Here is a 17,750-nt window from a genome sequence, read left to right on the forward strand (position 1 = left end):
TGAAAGTATTGTCTGGTTCATAAGATATACTGAGTTTGTCAAATATAGATTTGTAGTCAAGTCCAGTGGCAGCATTAAATCTGCTTGAGTACCTGGGACTCTAGGTGAAAACATGCAATCATTGCTGTCCCCTAGTATGTAGTTTTATTCATTTTTTCCTTTTGGGCTTTGGCACCCTAGTTAACTTGGTGTCCTAGGCAATTGCTACGTTCGCTTATATGGGCTGGCACTCTTTGGTCAAGACATGAAAGTACTAAATGTGGCTATGCTGCCACCAATGTTCCGCCACTTGCTTGTTCTCAGATAGATTTTTGTATGCTTTAAGTTCTCAACTTAGCTAGCTCTGATTGCAGAAGTCAGATGATTTAGAAGCTAGAATCTTCAGAGTAGATAGTCCTATCCAAGGTGTCCAATCAGGCACTCTGCCTTCATACATTTGACATGATACTAGCTAGCAATGCTTTCAATCAAGACTCTAGATGAGGGCCAGAGACATCAGGACCAATGGCTATGATTCTTTGGTATTAGGTCCTATATTTCAGAATCAATTATGCCTGGTTTTCTAGATCTGTTTCCTGTTCCATTTTTTTTTATTCATATGTCAGGATATGATAACAGAGCAATGTTTATGGACATGCCTCATGTTGAAACAAACTTTAGAACCACAAAGCAAGGAATTAATAGAATCCATTGTGTCCCTCCTTTGGGTCTTCATATGATTGGCATCATTAGGTACACACTGAGAATCAGTGGTTGATGCAGTGACACAGAGGAGCTTCTTCATCAATGAAGGGAGTTGAATCCAAAGATCCCTAGCCTTGGTCTGATACTCAAAGACAGCCAACTAAAGCTGTGGTCTTCAGTTGCATATTGGTAGGAGGAGATGGGAATTGTAATTCAACATGCCTGGAATGAGTGAGGTTGAAGAAAACTCTTCAATGTAAATTGTCTCTACATTTCCTGGGCCAGAAGGAGAAGTTCAAAAAAACATACAGATCTTTGATAAAAGTATTGGGAATGAGCATACACAGTGATTTACAAGACAGTAAAAATCCCATAGATTTCAGTTTGTCTCTGTTAGAGGAACAAAATTATGACATGTCTTTGATGATGACAAGAACAATCTATAAAAAGTTCCTTTTTTGCAATTTTCACAATAAGGTAAAGCTTTTCTACAAAACTTCCCACAACTCAACATACATAATTTGTAATATAAGTTTCCCCTCCTTTATATTAGCATAATTTCCCTTGAGGTTATTCCTTGAGGTTAATCTTCCTTGAGGAGATTTCCTGTTGTGAGTTATTTCAATGTAAATTGTACTACCAGACAATCAGGTGGATCATAAAAGGAAACATGGTGAGATGAGCTAATTCTGTTGTATGATAATAAAACATGGCGAGATGAGCTAATTCTGTTGTATGATAAGGCTACATTAGCAGAATCTTACAAGTCCAGGTACAATCGTCCCCCTGCCTCCTCTACTTCCTGCTCAGCATTGAATTCCATGTTGTAGCAGATTCTGCTCTGATGGATTGTTGCCCTTCTTGATAAAAGAAATCTGTAATGTTTTGTTCAGAATTCATCTCTTTCCCAGTCAGTCCCCAAACATTTCTGGGTGCAATTAAGAAGGCAAGATTCAGAATTAGGGATGCCATATTCTCCAGTAAAAGCTGAGTTGCACGTTGTGTTGCACCACAAGTCTAGGTGCTGCTAATGCTAAGGAAAGAATTCAGAAAAGGATAAATAAATCCATTATGGCTCACCTTTTAAATGTGATTCACCTAGATGAGATAGAAGCTTAGTGTGGTAATGATGGAATTCCTTATCGCAGCTATCATGAGCTTCATCTATCAGTTCTGTTTTGCATTTTCCACCCCTCCACTTCATATTTGTACATATCAGCCACAGATTTCACAGATATCAGTACTTCCCTGCAACACCTTTATTTCAGGAAATAATTTGAATATAAAGATACAACTTTCCACCAGTGAACAATAATGCAAGAACCATTTACTTTGTCCACTTGTGTTCTTTTCTAAATTAAGGATCAGTCCATCAGGGAATGACAGTCTCTTCATGATCATTGTTGTAAAGTGTTATGCAAAGTTGTAAGTGTTTGCATCCCCCCTTTTTAAAAAAGTACATTAACAAACATTATTGGATCTCACACATTACTATTATGGGAACCTGAGATAAACACAGGAATATCAAAGATGAATCAAGGTCTGCAAAGGCTGCATTTCCACTCAGTAGTCTACCACCTATTCTACAGAGTCGTGTTTCATAACTTCAGCAACTTTATGTGTTAACTTCAACTTCTAGAATTCCCAGCCAGCAGGATGGATGGTGAATTCTGGAAGCTGAAATCCACACATCTGAAGTTGCCAATTTTGGAAAAAAGCTGTTTTAAATCAGGAATGGAGAGCCTGCGCTCTCCATATATGCAGAACTGCGCTCCCACCAATTCTATCCATCACAGCCATCAGCAATACACCACACATCTGGAGAGTTATATAGGCTCTTATTAAATAATAGTATTCAAATTTGAAACTTTATGCATAGAAAGGGATTTTAAATATCCAATTATGTTCATTTGGGGAATGTGAGTGGGAGATGCAGGAGCCACTCGCAAAATGGAGCTTCGTATGGGAATGTGCACTACTTGTGCAAGTGGAGCTGTGCTCGCATGGCCTGGTTCTGAACAGGCTCAGGATAGTGGGCCCCGTGGTGGGATTTAACTAGTGTAACAACTGGTTTGCTGAGCGCACACACGGTGTGTTTGAAAACTTACTTTCTACTGCAGCCCCGGTGAGAAAAACAGCTGAGGCATGGCAATCCACTCTGCTGCGTCAATCAGTTGGGCTTCAAACAAAGGAAATAAAGGCCAGGGGCGGGTGGGCAGGCCCCCCAAATCCTTGGAGTGAACCAGTTCACTCTCAGCTGATCGTTGGAGCTACCGATTCGCCCGAACAGGTACAACTAAGCTAAATCCCACCCCTGAGTGGGCCCCAGTTGCTGGGTGGTCGTGGTGGTTGGAGACCCCTACTTTAGAAGCTCTTTGCCTCAATTTCCATGATTACTTGCCTTGAAACGAAAACTATTGACTGGCAATTGCGCAACTTGCATGTATGACTTTATCATTTAACGTACAAGGACAGAAGCAATCTGTAAAATCTGCAATCTATAAAGTATCCTTCCGAGCTGTCAACCTTCCAGATTTTGTACAATAACTGCAGAGAGCCTTAGGCTTTCATTTCTGATGTGATGGTTTCCCCCCTTGCAAGACTGCAGTTTTCATTGTCTTTCCCTGGGTGCATTTCGCACATAAAAATTCCATCATGTTCAACTACACCCTTGAGCAATCCTAGTCCTGTTTCTGAGCCATACTTGAATGTTCACTTGGGGACCAAGGGGGGAAACACAAAACTACCTTTTATAGGCAAGGTGTATCTGCAGGAAAGACAAATGCATGAATAGGACACCGAGGGGAAAAAAAGTGATGATTGTAGAACTTGGCTTTGATGTCTGAGATGATGAAAGCTCTGGGGAATGCAAGGGAAAGAAAAGGCCTTTGACATAACGCCCCCACAGTGGGAATAAAAGCAGCCTGAAATGAGAGAGAACTCTTAGTTTTCCAGTCCTTTCAGAATTGAACAGAGCAGTGTTTTAGGTGGTTCCATTCCCCGGCAAGATGTCCACCATCATCAGGCACTACACTAGCACTTCCTCCTCCTCTATGAAAGGTTGTAGCGGGGAAAACCTGGTCCATTTTGGTAGAGGTTGCCATGCCCCTGGCAGTTACGGTGGAGCTGGTGGTATTTCAGTTTCTACTGCTCGCTGCATCTCTGGGATTGGAAACACCTCAGGTGGTACTTATGGGGGCAGCAGTTACTGCAGCACCTTTGCTGGGGGCCTTGGTGGGGGCCTTAGTGGAAGTCTTGGAGGAGGATTAACTGGTGGTTTTGTGGGTGGAACTGGAAGTGATATCCTTCCAGCTGGGAATGAGAAGGAAACCATGCAGAACCTCAATGATCGTCTGGCTGCTTACCTGGACAAAGTGCGGGCATTGGAGGAAGCCAATGCCAGCCTGGAGGTCAAGATTAAGGAGTGGTACCAGAATCAGATACCTGGTCCAGACCGTGACTACAACCACTATTTCAGGATTATTGAGGACCTGAGAAGCAAGGTATGGCAAGAAAATTTCATGGGGATCTATAAACATGATAACCCTCTGGCTGTAAGTAACAAGTGCCCACAAGCACTTGTTAGCTATAGCTTTCGGCAGAGTACATTTAAAAAAAAAGATACTGTAGCAGGTGAAAAGCAATTAGCAAAAGTGACTCCTTTGATGGGTTCCTCTTTTTCAAATTAGTCTTAAGGAACCAGAATTTAATTGCTGTGTGACTGGAGAGGGCTAGTGCTTTTCTTATTAATGGAATAGAACAGAACAGAACAGAACAGAACAGAACAGCATAGAAAACAGAGTTGGAAGGGATCTTAGAGGTCTTCTAGTCCAATTCCCCTGCCCAGGCAGGAAACCCTACACCACTTCAGACAAATGGTTATCCAACATTTTCTTAAAAATTTCCAGTGTTGGAGCATTCACAACTTCTGCAGGCAAGTTGTTCCACTGATTAATTGTTCTAACTGTCAGGAAATTTCTCTTTAGTTCTAGGTTGCTTCTCTCCTTGATTAGTTTCCACCCATTGCTTCTTGTCCTGCGTTCAGGTGCTTTGGAGAATAGCTTGACTCCCTCTTCTTTGTGGCAACCCCTGAGATATTGGAACACAGCTATCATGTCTGCTATCACCTCTAATCTACATTTTTATTTTTGTTCCTTGTAATTTCAGGACAAAATATTCCTTTCCATTGTAGATGTTAAATGATTAGTCTTTTAAATGTATATGAACAATAAATTGGTGTTAAGAACAAGTCAATATTTTTGAACAAAGGTTGACTTTGTGCAGAAATGACATGGCCTGTTCAACCCACTATGTTATGGTCTCTGTAATTCTGTGAAATCTAAAAATTGCCTTTACTTAATTGTACCATAGTTATTGATTCAGTATGTTTCCAATCTACAATGAGATCATTTATCTGAAATATGAAAAATTATCTATATATGTTTTTGTGTTTATTTTCTCCTTTATAACATGTTTCTAACAAATTTTCTTCAGTGTGATGCAATATTCTTCACATCAATGTTTTCAATAAACATTTTTGTGCCTGCTTTTCAGGTGTATACCCATGTTGGCAGTGGTGGGATTCAGCCAGTTCGTACCACTTCGGGAGAACCAGTTGTTTCTGAGCAGTTTGGCAAACTGGTTGTTGGAAGAAATCATTAGGGCAGAGAACTGGTTGTTAAATTACTTGAATCCTACCACTGCATGTTGGTGAACACTTTGGGACTTGTAAACTACCCTGTAAAGTCTAATAGGTGTGCATATTTTCACAAAGCACTGCATTTTGGGTTATATGGATATTTGTCTTGTGTATGCCTATTGGGACATAAATTGAAAAGTTTTCTACTTCACTCCTATTGAATATGCTAACAGTAGATTTTTTATGATTATTTTAGCATTCATGAAAGCTTAAATAAGCCTTGTTCATTATAGGGGAAGGTAAAAAATTATTTCTATCTAAAGTCCAGCTAAATGTGGGAGAGATAACGTGAAGACAAAAACAAAAGTAGACAAGGCATCAAAGGAGTGATAAATATGAGAACAAGCATATTTATAGGTTAAATATAGATAGCCCAAAGTGAACAAATCTTACTTTGTGAGTAGGTCTTGATTATCTACTGTAGACTGTAGTACAGGTAATTATGTCCTGCAACAATATACTAAAATGGGAAGCTAACTTTGATAGCCTTGCACTGTCTGTTAAATTTTAAACTTGAAACCTTTTAAGACATTTTGTTACTCAGTTCAAAAACTCTGTGTGACACCTTCACAGTGAACATAGGAGCAATGCCATAGGAACATTTATTTGAGATACCTTGGCAATGTTACAATGGCCTTGCAGAGGAAAATACTATTTTGCGGGGTTAATCAATGGACAAGTGTTTCTTCTCTCCCTCTATTATATATCTTCTCCTGGATATTCAGGATTTATGCAACAGAAAAAGCTAAAAGCATCTTGCATTTGGATAGGGAATTTTATCCATTTCTGTAGATCAATCATCTATAGGGCTTCTTTTAAAAAAATCATATTGGACAAGTGGTAAAGATTTCTCTACATTCAGTTCTATTAATTCAACTCCAAGGCATCACTGTGCCCTAAAGCAGGGGTCTCCAACCTTGGCAACTTTAAGCCTGGAGGACTTCAACTTCCAGAATTCCCCAGCTAGAAAGCAAAATTGTCTAGGAATTCTGGGAATTGAAGTCCTTCAGGCTTAAAGTTGCCAAGGTTGGAGACCCCTGTACTAAAGGAAAAGCCAACTTTGACGTGGGAGGTATAACAAATGAGACGTTTTCACGAATGAGGTGGCATTAGTCTTTCATCTCCAGGAAAAATGTTGTGAAATAATTGCTTTCAGTGAGCTTCACTGAATTTCCTTGAAGGAACAGTGTGCTGATACGACTTTTACTAAGATATGATGTTGATTTTGGAGCATTACAGTCCCAATAGAAACTCTACTCTACTCACTCTGCTAAACAAATAATTCCCTCAACACTGTCAGACTATTTACTGAATCTGCACTACTATTAATCGTTTCATAGTTCCCATCGTCAATCTCTTTCCACTTATGACTGTATGACTATAACTTGTTGCTGGCAATCCTTATGATTTATATTGATATATTGATCATCAATTGTGTTGTAAATGTTGTACCTTGATGAACGTATCTTTTCTTTTATGTACACTGAGAGCATATGCACCAAGACAAATTCCTTGTGTGTCCAATCACACTTGGCCAATAAAATTCTATTCTATTCTATTCAACATCCTAAAGAGCTGAGGATTAGAGCTTTCTAAGATGAGGGATAGACGTCGCCTTCGCAAACATTTCAAATGTGAAGGTCTTCCTATAGAAACTCTTGATCTCAACCAGTCATTTCTATGCTGTTTTCAGATTCTTTCTGCCACAATTGAGAATGCTGATGTCCTCTTGCAGATTGATAATGCAAAACTGACTGCTGATGATTTCAAAAACAAGTAAGTTTTTGGTGGGTTGCCATCAAGGCCTTCATTATGATGAGGACGAATATTGTCTCCTCTACATTTTTCATCATCACTCACTCATCCCTTCTGATTTTAGGTTTGAGGCAGAACAGGCGTTGCGCACGAGTGTTGAATCTGACATCAACGGCTTGCGCAATGTGCTGGATGATCTAACCTCAACCAGGATTCACCTAGAAAAGGATATTGAGCTTCTCACTGAGGAGTTGCTTCACTTGAAGAAGAATCATGAAGAGGTAAGATATCCCGTTGCCACCATCACATAGCATACTCACTGTTAAAATGGGGAGTGTGAACTTGTAATTAGTTTATCCAATAACATATTTGCACTCATAGCAGTTAACGCCCTATTGCGAAGTTTGCATCACAGCTATTGAACAATTGAGTGCACACAAGTCTCTGGATTCGTGATTTTATTTGCAAAATAAGACTTTTAGCCTGGTTCACACATAAACATGCTACATTTGATTTGCCTGCTCCTGACTCTTCTTTACTTGATTTGGTAATTCAAGTTGTGTACAGGTAGTTCTCGACTTACAACAGTTCATTTAGTGACTGTTCAAAGTTACAACGGCACTGAAAAGAGTGACTTATGACCATTTTTCACACTTATGACTGTTGCAGTTATAAGTGATCAAAATTCAGACCCTTAGCAACAGACTCATGATTATTGCTGTGTCCCGTGGTCATGTGATCACGTTTTGTGACCTTCTGACAGGCAAAGTCAATGGGGAAGCCAGATTCACTTAGCAACTGTGTGCCTAACTTAACAACCACAGCGATTCACTTAACAACTGTGGCATGAAAGGTTCGTTAAATGGGGCAAAACTCACTTAACAAATGCCTCACTGTATAACATAAATTTTGGGCTCAATTGTGGTTGTAAATCGAAGATTGCCTGCATTCTGATGCCATTGAATGCATTGTGCTTCTTTCTATTTTATCTGTATCAACTTGTTCACTAGCAAGTAATCAAGTATTGAATTTACATGTGTGAATTGCATATAGACCTTTAATTTAAATATGCAGACATTTTATCGTACAATGTTTAATTAGTTCAGAATCTATTTTATATTTTAGTAGCAATTTATATGTATAAGATACCAGGCTAAAAACCAGGGACTGTGAGTTCAAGTTTTCCCTTAGGCATGAAAGCTGACTGGGTGACTTTTAGTCCACAACATCAGCCCTCTGAGGAACCAGTTATTTTCTTAAAGATGGACTCGATTCTTTCAGATTCAATTCTGTTATCTTTCTTAAAGTCCCTCTTTCTTTCTCCCTGAAAAAACTTTAGTCTTCTGCTATTTGTAGGTGCACCAGAAGGTAAAATCCATCTTTAATTGAATAATTCTTGCTATGTGTTTTTCTGGAGCCAGAATGCACCATATGTGTATATGTAATTATAGTTTTCTTGGTATAGTCATCCCCAGAATTAAAAGCACTTTAGTGGAGAAACTAGTCATGAAATTGTTTTTTTTTAAGAGTTCCATCTTTTTATCAAGTTTTGTTTTGGAATATGCCCTTTTAGATTTTTGTCTTCTTTTCTTCCTTATATCATAAATACCCATGAAGCCCTACGAATACCTAAATCCTGTTAGCTAGGCTGGTTCCTTTTAATATTGACATTCTGCTATTTGGGATTTTATCCATTCTGTTATTCATGACAGCCTGCATGCTGATAAGATTTGAGATTTGGAATAGCAAAATCAACTTTGCCTTTTGAATCCTGTAAATTTATGAATTTTGCTTTTGTATTTCCTCCGCTGCATATACATCTACTAATTTTTCTTTGCAGGTTTGAAATAAAACAATATCTTGGGTAATATGTTTTGAGAGTCATAATTCTTTCTAGGCAGGAGATTTTTAATTTTTTTCTACTTCTCTCTCTCTCTCTCTCTCTCTCTCTCTCTCTCTCTCTCTCTCTCTCTCTCTCTCTCTCTCTCTCTCTATATATATATATATATATATATATATATGTGTGTGTGTGTGTGTGTGTGTGTGTGTGTCTGTCTTCATAATTTATTATAATTATTTTGAAATATATCTTTATTGCAACTTGTCAGACACAATCTCAGATATTTCACTTTTTGTTTTCTGGCATCTGGATTCTTTCTGTGCAAAATCTTCTATTAATTTTTGAATCCAGAAAATTCACCAAAACTTTTGTTTTAATCAGTGGTCACAACAAGAAGAGCATTGGTATTAACAAAAATCGCCGTCAGTCAATTACAAACTGGGCAGTTTTACTGAGAACATTTTACATCCTTTAACACCATCAAACATCCACACCTGCTTATCCCAGGTTCTTGTGAAGGACTTGATAGGTGCCAAATGCAATTTGAACATTTGGCTGACTGTGTGGCAAACCATAGTAATTTATTAAATTTATATGCCACTTGACTCATAGTAAGTGTGGGCAGTTTAGATAGGTTAAAATCACTTAAAAACAAAGAACAATACAAGCACACACACACATACAGAACACAGGACAAAACAGCAATTATGGCAAAGAAAGCCAACTCAGAGGGGAACAAGCAAAGGGAAAAAGGAGTGCCAGGTCTCCTGGCCAAAGGCCTAGACAAAGAGCCTATGAAAGCATTAAACACCTGCCCTTTGAAATCCCAGCAAGATGGAGGCCTTGTTTGTTCCAGAGGGCAGGCAATGCTACAGAAAAGGTGCACTTCCAGGATCCTGATAGATGGCATTGTTTAATCAATGAAATCCAGAATCTGTCAACCTATCCAGATGGCTGGGTAGATACTATGGGAGACAAGGCTCTGCTTTCCCCACATCTAAAAAGATTACTGATGCTTTTATTGTTCTTGTTATGAATATATTCTAAAGCATTTATCTGTTGTAATGTTTCCTTTTTGGAATATAACCTGTTTGATCTATATGTACTATTTTTGGAACTTCTTTGTATGTTCAACAAATATTAAAGTAAACATTTCTTTGTTTTCATCCTGGTTGCCACCCAAAGTTTTTTTTTTTTAATTTATTTACATTTATATCTTGTCCTTCTCCGAAGACTCAGGGCGGCTTACAGTGTGTAAGGCAATAGTCTCATTCTATTTGTATATTTACAAAGTCAACTTATTGTCCCCCCAACAATCTGGGTCCTCATTTTACCTACCTTATAAAGGATGGAAGGCTGAGTCAACCTTGGGCCTGGTGGGGCTTGAACCTGCAGTAATTGCAAGCAGCTGTGTTTTAATAACAGGCTTCTTACAGCCTGAGCCACCACGGCCCTTGTATATATAAAGTTGTATAAAGTTTGTATAAAGTTTTTGTATAAAGTTTTGTATAAAGTTTGTATAAAGTTTCTTGGCTAGGTGGGTGGCCAAGTAGACTGGGTCAATAAATAAATAAATTAAGCAAAAATTAGACATCATGATAGATGGAACTCTCCATGCTAAATAAAGTAAACCAACATCACTTATTTTAGAAATAGTGTAGGTACTGATATTACTTGGGATAATAGGAGAGCTTTTCTTCGGTGTCCCTCAAACAGGAAATGAAACTTCTTCAAAGCCACATGGGTGGAGAAATCACTGTAGAGATGGATGCTGCTCCTGGTGTGGACCTGACAAAGGTCCTGGCAGAGATGCGAGAACAGTATGAGAGCTTGGCGGAGAACAACCGTAGAGATGCTGAGCAATGGTTCTTCACCAAGGTAGGGGCTCCCTTGAGAGGAACATATCCTCCTGAAAGCATATTGACTTTTTTTGTATGTGCGCCATGACATTTCAGTGGTCCTTTCTTAACAGACTGAAGAGCTGAATCGAGAAGTTGCCATCAATACGGAACAACTGCAGAGTGGCCAATCAGAAGTCATAGAACTGCGACGCAGCCTTCAAGGATTAGACATAGACTTGCAGGCCCAGCTTAGCACGGTACAGGAACCAGACTGTTTTTGTTTTACCCTCTCTATATTCTAAATAAGAAGACTGCAGTAGGATGCAAAATATGTTTCTGTTTCACTCAGAGGACAGAAATGCTCTTGTTTCTTCCCTGAGTTGCTCTATATTCCTGTGTTGAAGGCTACTTTTTCTCTTGTGAGTGAAATTGTTTTTTTCTATTGCATTCTCAGCCTGTTGAACATTCAGCTGATTTTACTGTTGAAGGTGATACAGCATGGTACACTTATTTTGCTGCTCTCTGTTATATATCCTTCTATTACACCCAAGCCTTTTTGGCTTCCCAATCTTAACAATCCTTTATGACATCCTCCCTAAGAATGTCGTCCTAGTGTGGAAATCCAGGGAAGTTGTTGTCAGGTGTGTAAACTAGACAGGTCCAAGAAAACTTTGCCAGGTAGAACAGGATTCTGTTTATTATAAGAGCTAAATGTCTATGGAGATTCTCAGTCATCTAGGTCATGGTTGTCCCAAAGGTGCTTTTTCAAGAGTTGCCTCTCAAAAAAGCACCTTTGGGACATATTGTAACAGCTATGGAAAATGAATCTTGCAAGTTTGAATTTGCTTCCTCCTCCCTCACCCACTCTTCATGTGAACTAGAGAGGGGCCTGTATGTTTTCTCATATTTTTGTTGTTAGTTGCGAAGTCGTGTCCGACCCATCGCGACCCCATGGACAACATTCTCATATTAGTTTCTTGAAATTGGCTCAATCCACGCTTCTCTGACTATTGCTTTGACAGTGGCTTTTCTTTCTATCTTTCAAGACCATTCCCTATTCTCCCTCTAGCTCCAGGAAATTAACTGGGGTATGAAAGCTGGGGAATTCCTACATGCTCTTTGGCTACTTCATAGTTAAAAAATTACCCACAATGTCAAACTCCTCCCTAAAGAATTTTATCCACATTCTCTGTTCCTTCAAACAAAGTTTCAAAAGCCAATTCTTTCTTTATCAAACAGATAAAGAAAACAGGTGAGGAAGAATGAGGCAGGTTTTCTTGGCAAACACTTATTTATTGTTACTGTACATATAAGAATGGTACATTTTTGACAATAGCATCAATCTACATGCAAGAAGCTCTCAGTTTCTATAGGTAAATCATTTTCAAAGAGTGTTCTGAGGCCCCCTGTGAGTAAGCTTTCAAGGCAGACAGATTTCTCAGGTGAGTGGGGTGGGGGAGATAGATTTCCTCCTAGGATTCATTTTCTCGTAAGTAATACACCAGAAACCTTGGTAGACTCTTAGGTTGGATTGACATATTGCGCTAAACTAGAGTCGGGCAATTGTGTTAGGCTGACAGAGTATTTGATCTTTGAATGATATTTTGGAAGTAAAACTACCAAAGGCTGTGACAAAGAAGTGGGTGAGGTTAGGACAGAAAAATTACTTTAAGAAAGTAACTTAAAAATATTAAATTAAAATGTCAAATGAAAACTGTACAAATAAAGTGAAAAATGTTATTACACTCTTATAATACAGAGGAAAACCTAGCAGCTCTGACAGCTAATAACCAACTGTTGGGGTGGGATCTGCATGCACTTTTGGACTCTCTGTTACCCCACTATTATGTCAATCCACTCTGAGGTTGATTTGCGCTTGGCTTCCAATAATATGTGTACCCAACCATTTGGCTCAATAAATCATAGTTTGTAACCTAGTGTTGGTTTTGCCCAGGCTGCAATGACTTGTTTATCAAAACATGATGTTTATATTCCTTTTTAACACTGATTCTGATTCCCCACTCTTCCCAGAAAGCAGCACTGGAAGGGACTTTGGCAGACATAGAATCTCGCTATAGTGTTCAGCTCACGCAGATCCAGGGTCTGATCATCAATGTGGAAGAGGAACTGGCTACCTTGAGATGTGATATGGAGCGCCAGAACCATGAATATAAGATTCTCCTTGATGTCAAGACACGCCTGGAAAAGGAGATTGCCACCTACCGTCGTCTGCTGGAGGGAGAGGAAGATTAGTAGGTCAAAAGGATCCCATCATTTGTACTCAAAATGGTTAATTGGGAAAATGATGAAGGTTAGAGGTCCATCAGAGTAAGGATTCACTAAACTGTAGGGTTTCTGAAATATATTCTAATGGCAAAGTAGAACTAACAATAATTATTTAAGATGATTTTTGTAGCTTTTCCACAAGTATTTCAAACTTTTGTTAGTGCATATTGTTGATATACTATGTTGGGCTATTGTGATTGCAATAGTTGTAAATCAAATATAATTAATGACAAAGGTGGCGCTCGAACAAGATCTTATTTTTTATGCTTTGCCTTTATTAGTCTATCAATAGAATACTGGGCCACAGATGAAAATGTAATGACTATCATTAAAGTGGTCCAGCACTCAAAAATAGCTCCTGTGATTTTATTATAAAGAAATTATCATGAATTAAATCAGACTTAGATCAAGTGTTATTGTTTCCTTCTTATTAAAGACTAGCAATGTTGACAATCATTTCTGTATTTGGTTTTTTTTTTTTTTTGCATTGCTTTTTATGTTTCTCTAATTGGTCTTCTTTTGTTTTTCTTCTTTTCATGTAGTACTCCCCAGTACTCATCAGCCATAGAGGGTAAGGAGCTACTGGAGTTTTGATGTTTAATTAGTCTGTTGCCTGAATCTATTCTAGTTTTAAAAGTTTCCTTCTTGGAGTATCTCGATTTGCAAAATAAATAGACAAGATGATGATTCAGTTATTGTGACCAAACCAACAGCTTACCCATATCTCCTCACCCATACCTGCCTGCTTCAGCTCCAGACTGAGTTCTTTGCCATTGGTAAAAGATGTGTCCTCACAACATTTTCTATATCTCAGGGCCAGCCTACCATTAAGACAGGCTGAGTCTGGAAAAAGGCAATCTACAAAGAATCTAGCACTTCCCAATTGTTAGGTAAATATTCTATATTGCATAGAGGGCAACTAAGGAGGGCAAAAGTGCCTACTTCCATCAGCCATAGGGCTAGGTTAAACTATGACCATTTCTTCTTTGACATCATCATCATCATTATCATCCCACTTGGCAGCCAATGGTTTTTGGTTTTTTTGCTGTGTTAGAAATGGATGGATAAGACTTGTAGAGTGCTTGCAGTTGCAGACAGACAGGGGAACAGAGTTTATGTCTTATAATTTCCAAAGATGGTTAAGGAGTTTAGGAATAAGGCATAGACGTATGAATTCGTACTCGCCAGCTGAAAATAAAGTAGTTGAAAGATGGAATGGGATATTGCAAACTATGAAACACTCACTGCTAGCAGATGCAGGAATGAGTAGAATATACTGGGGGGAAGCTGTTCTGTCCTCCTTTGCCTCCGTCCAAGTGATGGCTTAATTAGCTGGCACTATCAGCTCTGGCAGCAGAATAGCGAACGTCTGCCAAGTTCTCTGATATCTCCCTCAACGCTGGTGAGTCACTTCAGCTCTTAGTTAATCAGTTGATTTGCTGGCTACGAAGAGACACAGCAATGCTCACTGCCTTAATATCCTGTGGGGTGTGGCTCCATGACTCAGCACTTCCTCGGCCTGCCCCACCCCTGCTTCTGTTGTTCCCTCCTCTCCTGCCTATGAAACCTAGGGTCCAACCAAGCCTGATTGCTATCAGCTGGGTCTGAAGGCGGTAGGTGACCTGGAGGGGGGAAAGAGTCAGGGGATGGAGGCCTCATTATCTCTTCCACCTGGCCCGCTTCTGGCTCTTGGAGCTGAGCCAGGGAAGCTGGTGCTCCCGAGGTCCTGATGGCCCTTTCCCCTCACTTTCCAAGTCACTTTCTGGCAGCAGGCCTGGCTTCAAGTCACTTTCTGGCAGCAGGCCCAGCTCGGGGGGTGCAGACACAACAGAAGCCATGAACAAAGTGAATTATATAATAAACAGGATATGGAGTATTGCTATAAATGAAACTCCATATTTCCTATTATATGGTAGAAAACCTTCATTGGCTCACCTAAGAACATTAGGCAGTTATACCTGTTTACTGTATTTGCTCCTGGGTTGTCTCACATAGTCACATTGTGCGCACTCTGACATTTCTATTGGCAACTTCTAAAGTTTCACAGCATGGGGACCCTGGACTTTGTCATCTGCACCAGTGAGCTGTAACAGAAGGTCTGCCCATCAGGCTGCAGCTACAACTGCACTGCTATTATTGCTCCAAGCTTTCATGCTTCACACTTTCTAGATAACATAGGCAGCCTTGGAGGGCTTTTAGTGAGGGATTCATGTTTGCAGGCAGGCAAACTTTCACTGGCCTTATTTTCAAGGCACAGCATGTCAAGTTTTCTCAGCTGGCAAATTGGTTACTTAATTTGAGGATAGAAGGAAAGCAGTGGTGGCTTTCAATTTTTTTTACCACCGGTTCTGTGGGTGTGGCTTGGGCGTGGCTTGGTGGGCGTGGCAGGGGAAGGACACTGTAAAAACTGCATTCCCACCTCACTCCAGGGGAAGGATACTGTAAAATCTCAATTCCCTCCTCAATTCAGGGGAAGGTTATTGCAAAATCCCCATTTCCTCCCAATCATCTGGGACTTGGGAGGCAGAGAATAGATGGGGCCGGGGCCAGTCAGAATTGTCACTGCCGGTTCTCCGAACTTCTCAAAATTTCCGCTACCGGTTCTCCGAACTGGTCAGAACTTGCTGAAACCCACCTCTGAAGGAAAGGATATTGGGGAAATGGGAAGATCCCCAGGTTGATTAAAGCATTGTCTTTCATTGGCTTTAAAGCATTGGCTTTAAATTTTATGCATTTGAAAAGAGATTGCAACATAAATCCGGTCACAACTTTGCCAATTACTATTGTTTATTTTTTTAGTTACAATTGTAAAGGCACAATTTTATGGCCTCTAAAAGTTCTCACCAGACTGGGTCATCTGCCCTTCCAGCAGATCTATCATTGAATCCTCTCTTTCAGACTAGAGTTCTCTTATGGTACCTCTCCCACATCAGAGCTCTGACTCTGGTAGAAGAAAAAGAAGAGGACCAGACAGTATGCATAATGTCAATGCTTGATCAACAGGATCAAATCCTTCCTGATCCTCTTAAGACAAAGAACACTTGAGCTGATGCTGGAGATGTTTTGAGAAACTGAAAAGCCCCATTGTTGAAGTATTCTGCAAGAATGTTACAATTACTTTGCCTAAGAAAAATAGAGAGGATTGAGTGAAAAATAGGAGAAGGGTGGGGGGGAGACACATTAGGAAAAAGTTAAATAATCCCTGTTGCCTTTATAAACATGCATTGCTAGGAATGTATAGGTGTTTTGTTCTCACTGGATCCAACAGGCTAACTCTAACCAGCCTAAGCTACTCTGCCTCTACCCTGATTATTATTATTTTATTAATTGTTTAATTAAACAGCCTGGTATAAATACTTCCAGACGAGAAGCCTGCTGCTTAAAGCAAACAAGTAGATAACACCTCTCTTCTTCCCCCTGCAAGCAAATAGATTATCCTGAACTACTCAACCTCAGTCTAGAGGTGAAAAAGTATCCAAAAATTATTTAATTATCAAACAACAGTATAAAAGAAAACAGCTTCTTTTCTGTAATCAAAGCACTATTCTTGAAAGCAACATCCAATGAGCTGTGAATCAATGCAGACCATTGTTTTTTCTTTTCAAATGGTAAAACATTCAGTATAAGCCTTCTGAAAAAGAAAACACCTGGGTGAAACATTAGCCTTGCTACCTTCTCCTTCCCTCTCTCCCCCTTGAAAATCCTGTTTAGCTGAGTGATGAAGAAAAGAATGGTGGATGGTGGAATTCTTTGTCAGTTTTCTATTTTCCTTTTTGCAATTAAGTTTTGATTCCTCCTCTGTCTCCCTGCAGGATCCAAAACAACCCGTCAGATTCGCACAATTATTGAGGAGATAAAAGATGGAAAAGTGATCTCGTCCCAGGAACAAGTTCATGTCTCTGGGAATTAAACCCACATAGTGAAGTTATCAGCTTTTCCTTGCTCAGTTTTCTTCTTTTACAATTTGAACTTCCTTTGGTTTATTGCACAAACTCTAATAAAGTATTTTCCTTTCATTTAAAAAAATGAATTATTTAACAAATTCCTTAAGTTTTCAGTTAAAATCTTCATTTTAACTGACAGAATAAAGTGCTAAAACAGAATCTCTGAAATAGATTTTACAATGGAGAAAAGTTAATAGGGCATTGTTGCCTATCTCATAATATCTTCATTCTTTGAAATCAAAAGGTACAAGAAAGTATATCTATTTATAATATCTATAGCTGCTTTTACCTGCTTTCTATCTCCGTAATTAAGTTAGGTTCACTGAGTATCATGACACTGACATAAAGTTCTTGATGACTCTGGAAAATAACCAGCAGAAAAACATTTATGAATGCAAGACGATGAAACAGACAGCTATATGTTCTTAATTACAACACACACCAGAATCATATTCATGGTAATATTTTTCTTAAAACACCCCAGTTAAAACCATTGTCATGCATTTCATCAATTTAAAGTTTTAGTTTAATCTCACGCAATCAGTGCTCTCCAGATCTGTCAGAATATCTATCCCATAAGTGTTGGGAATTGTGACAGCTATAGGCACACTCATATAGAAGTACACCAGTTAGGAAAGACTACTTAAACTAGTGTAATCTTCAAATTGATCCTCTGCTTGCAAACTGAATACTTACTGTAG

The 17,750-nt window shown here is 39.2% G+C and overlaps 1 protein-coding gene across 2 annotated transcripts; it reads left to right on the plus strand.

The window, feature by feature from the left end:
- The first annotated feature begins 3,610 nt into the window (after nucleotides 1–3,610).
- Nucleotides 3,611–17,125, plus strand: LOC131198390 (keratin, type I cytoskeletal 14-like). 2 transcript variants are annotated; one of them, XM_058182977.1, is made up of 8 exons: nucleotides 3,611–4,187; nucleotides 7,077–7,159; nucleotides 7,263–7,419; nucleotides 10,695–10,856; nucleotides 10,951–11,076; nucleotides 12,851–13,071; nucleotides 13,648–13,676; nucleotides 16,918–17,125. In XM_058182977.1, the coding sequence occupies exons 1-8, from the start codon at nucleotides 3,693–3,695 to the stop codon at nucleotides 17,013–17,015; spliced, it is 1,371 nt and encodes a 456-aa protein (XP_058038960.1). In that variant the 5' UTR covers nucleotides 3,611–3,692; the 3' UTR covers nucleotides 17,016–17,125. The 2 variants fall into 2 exon arrangements, with proteins under 2 accessions (XP_058038960.1, XP_058038961.1); XM_058182978.1 differs by having other exon boundaries at nucleotides 3,612–4,187; nucleotides 12,851–13,075; nucleotides 16,918–17,017.
- The last annotated feature ends 625 nt before the right edge of the window (nucleotides 17,126–17,750 follow it).

This window comes from Ahaetulla prasina, chromosome 4 (assembly GCF_028640845.1).
Source record: "Ahaetulla prasina isolate Xishuangbanna chromosome 4, ASM2864084v1, whole genome shotgun sequence".
NCBI lineage: Eukaryota > Metazoa > Chordata > Lepidosauria > Squamata > Colubridae > Ahaetulla > Ahaetulla prasina.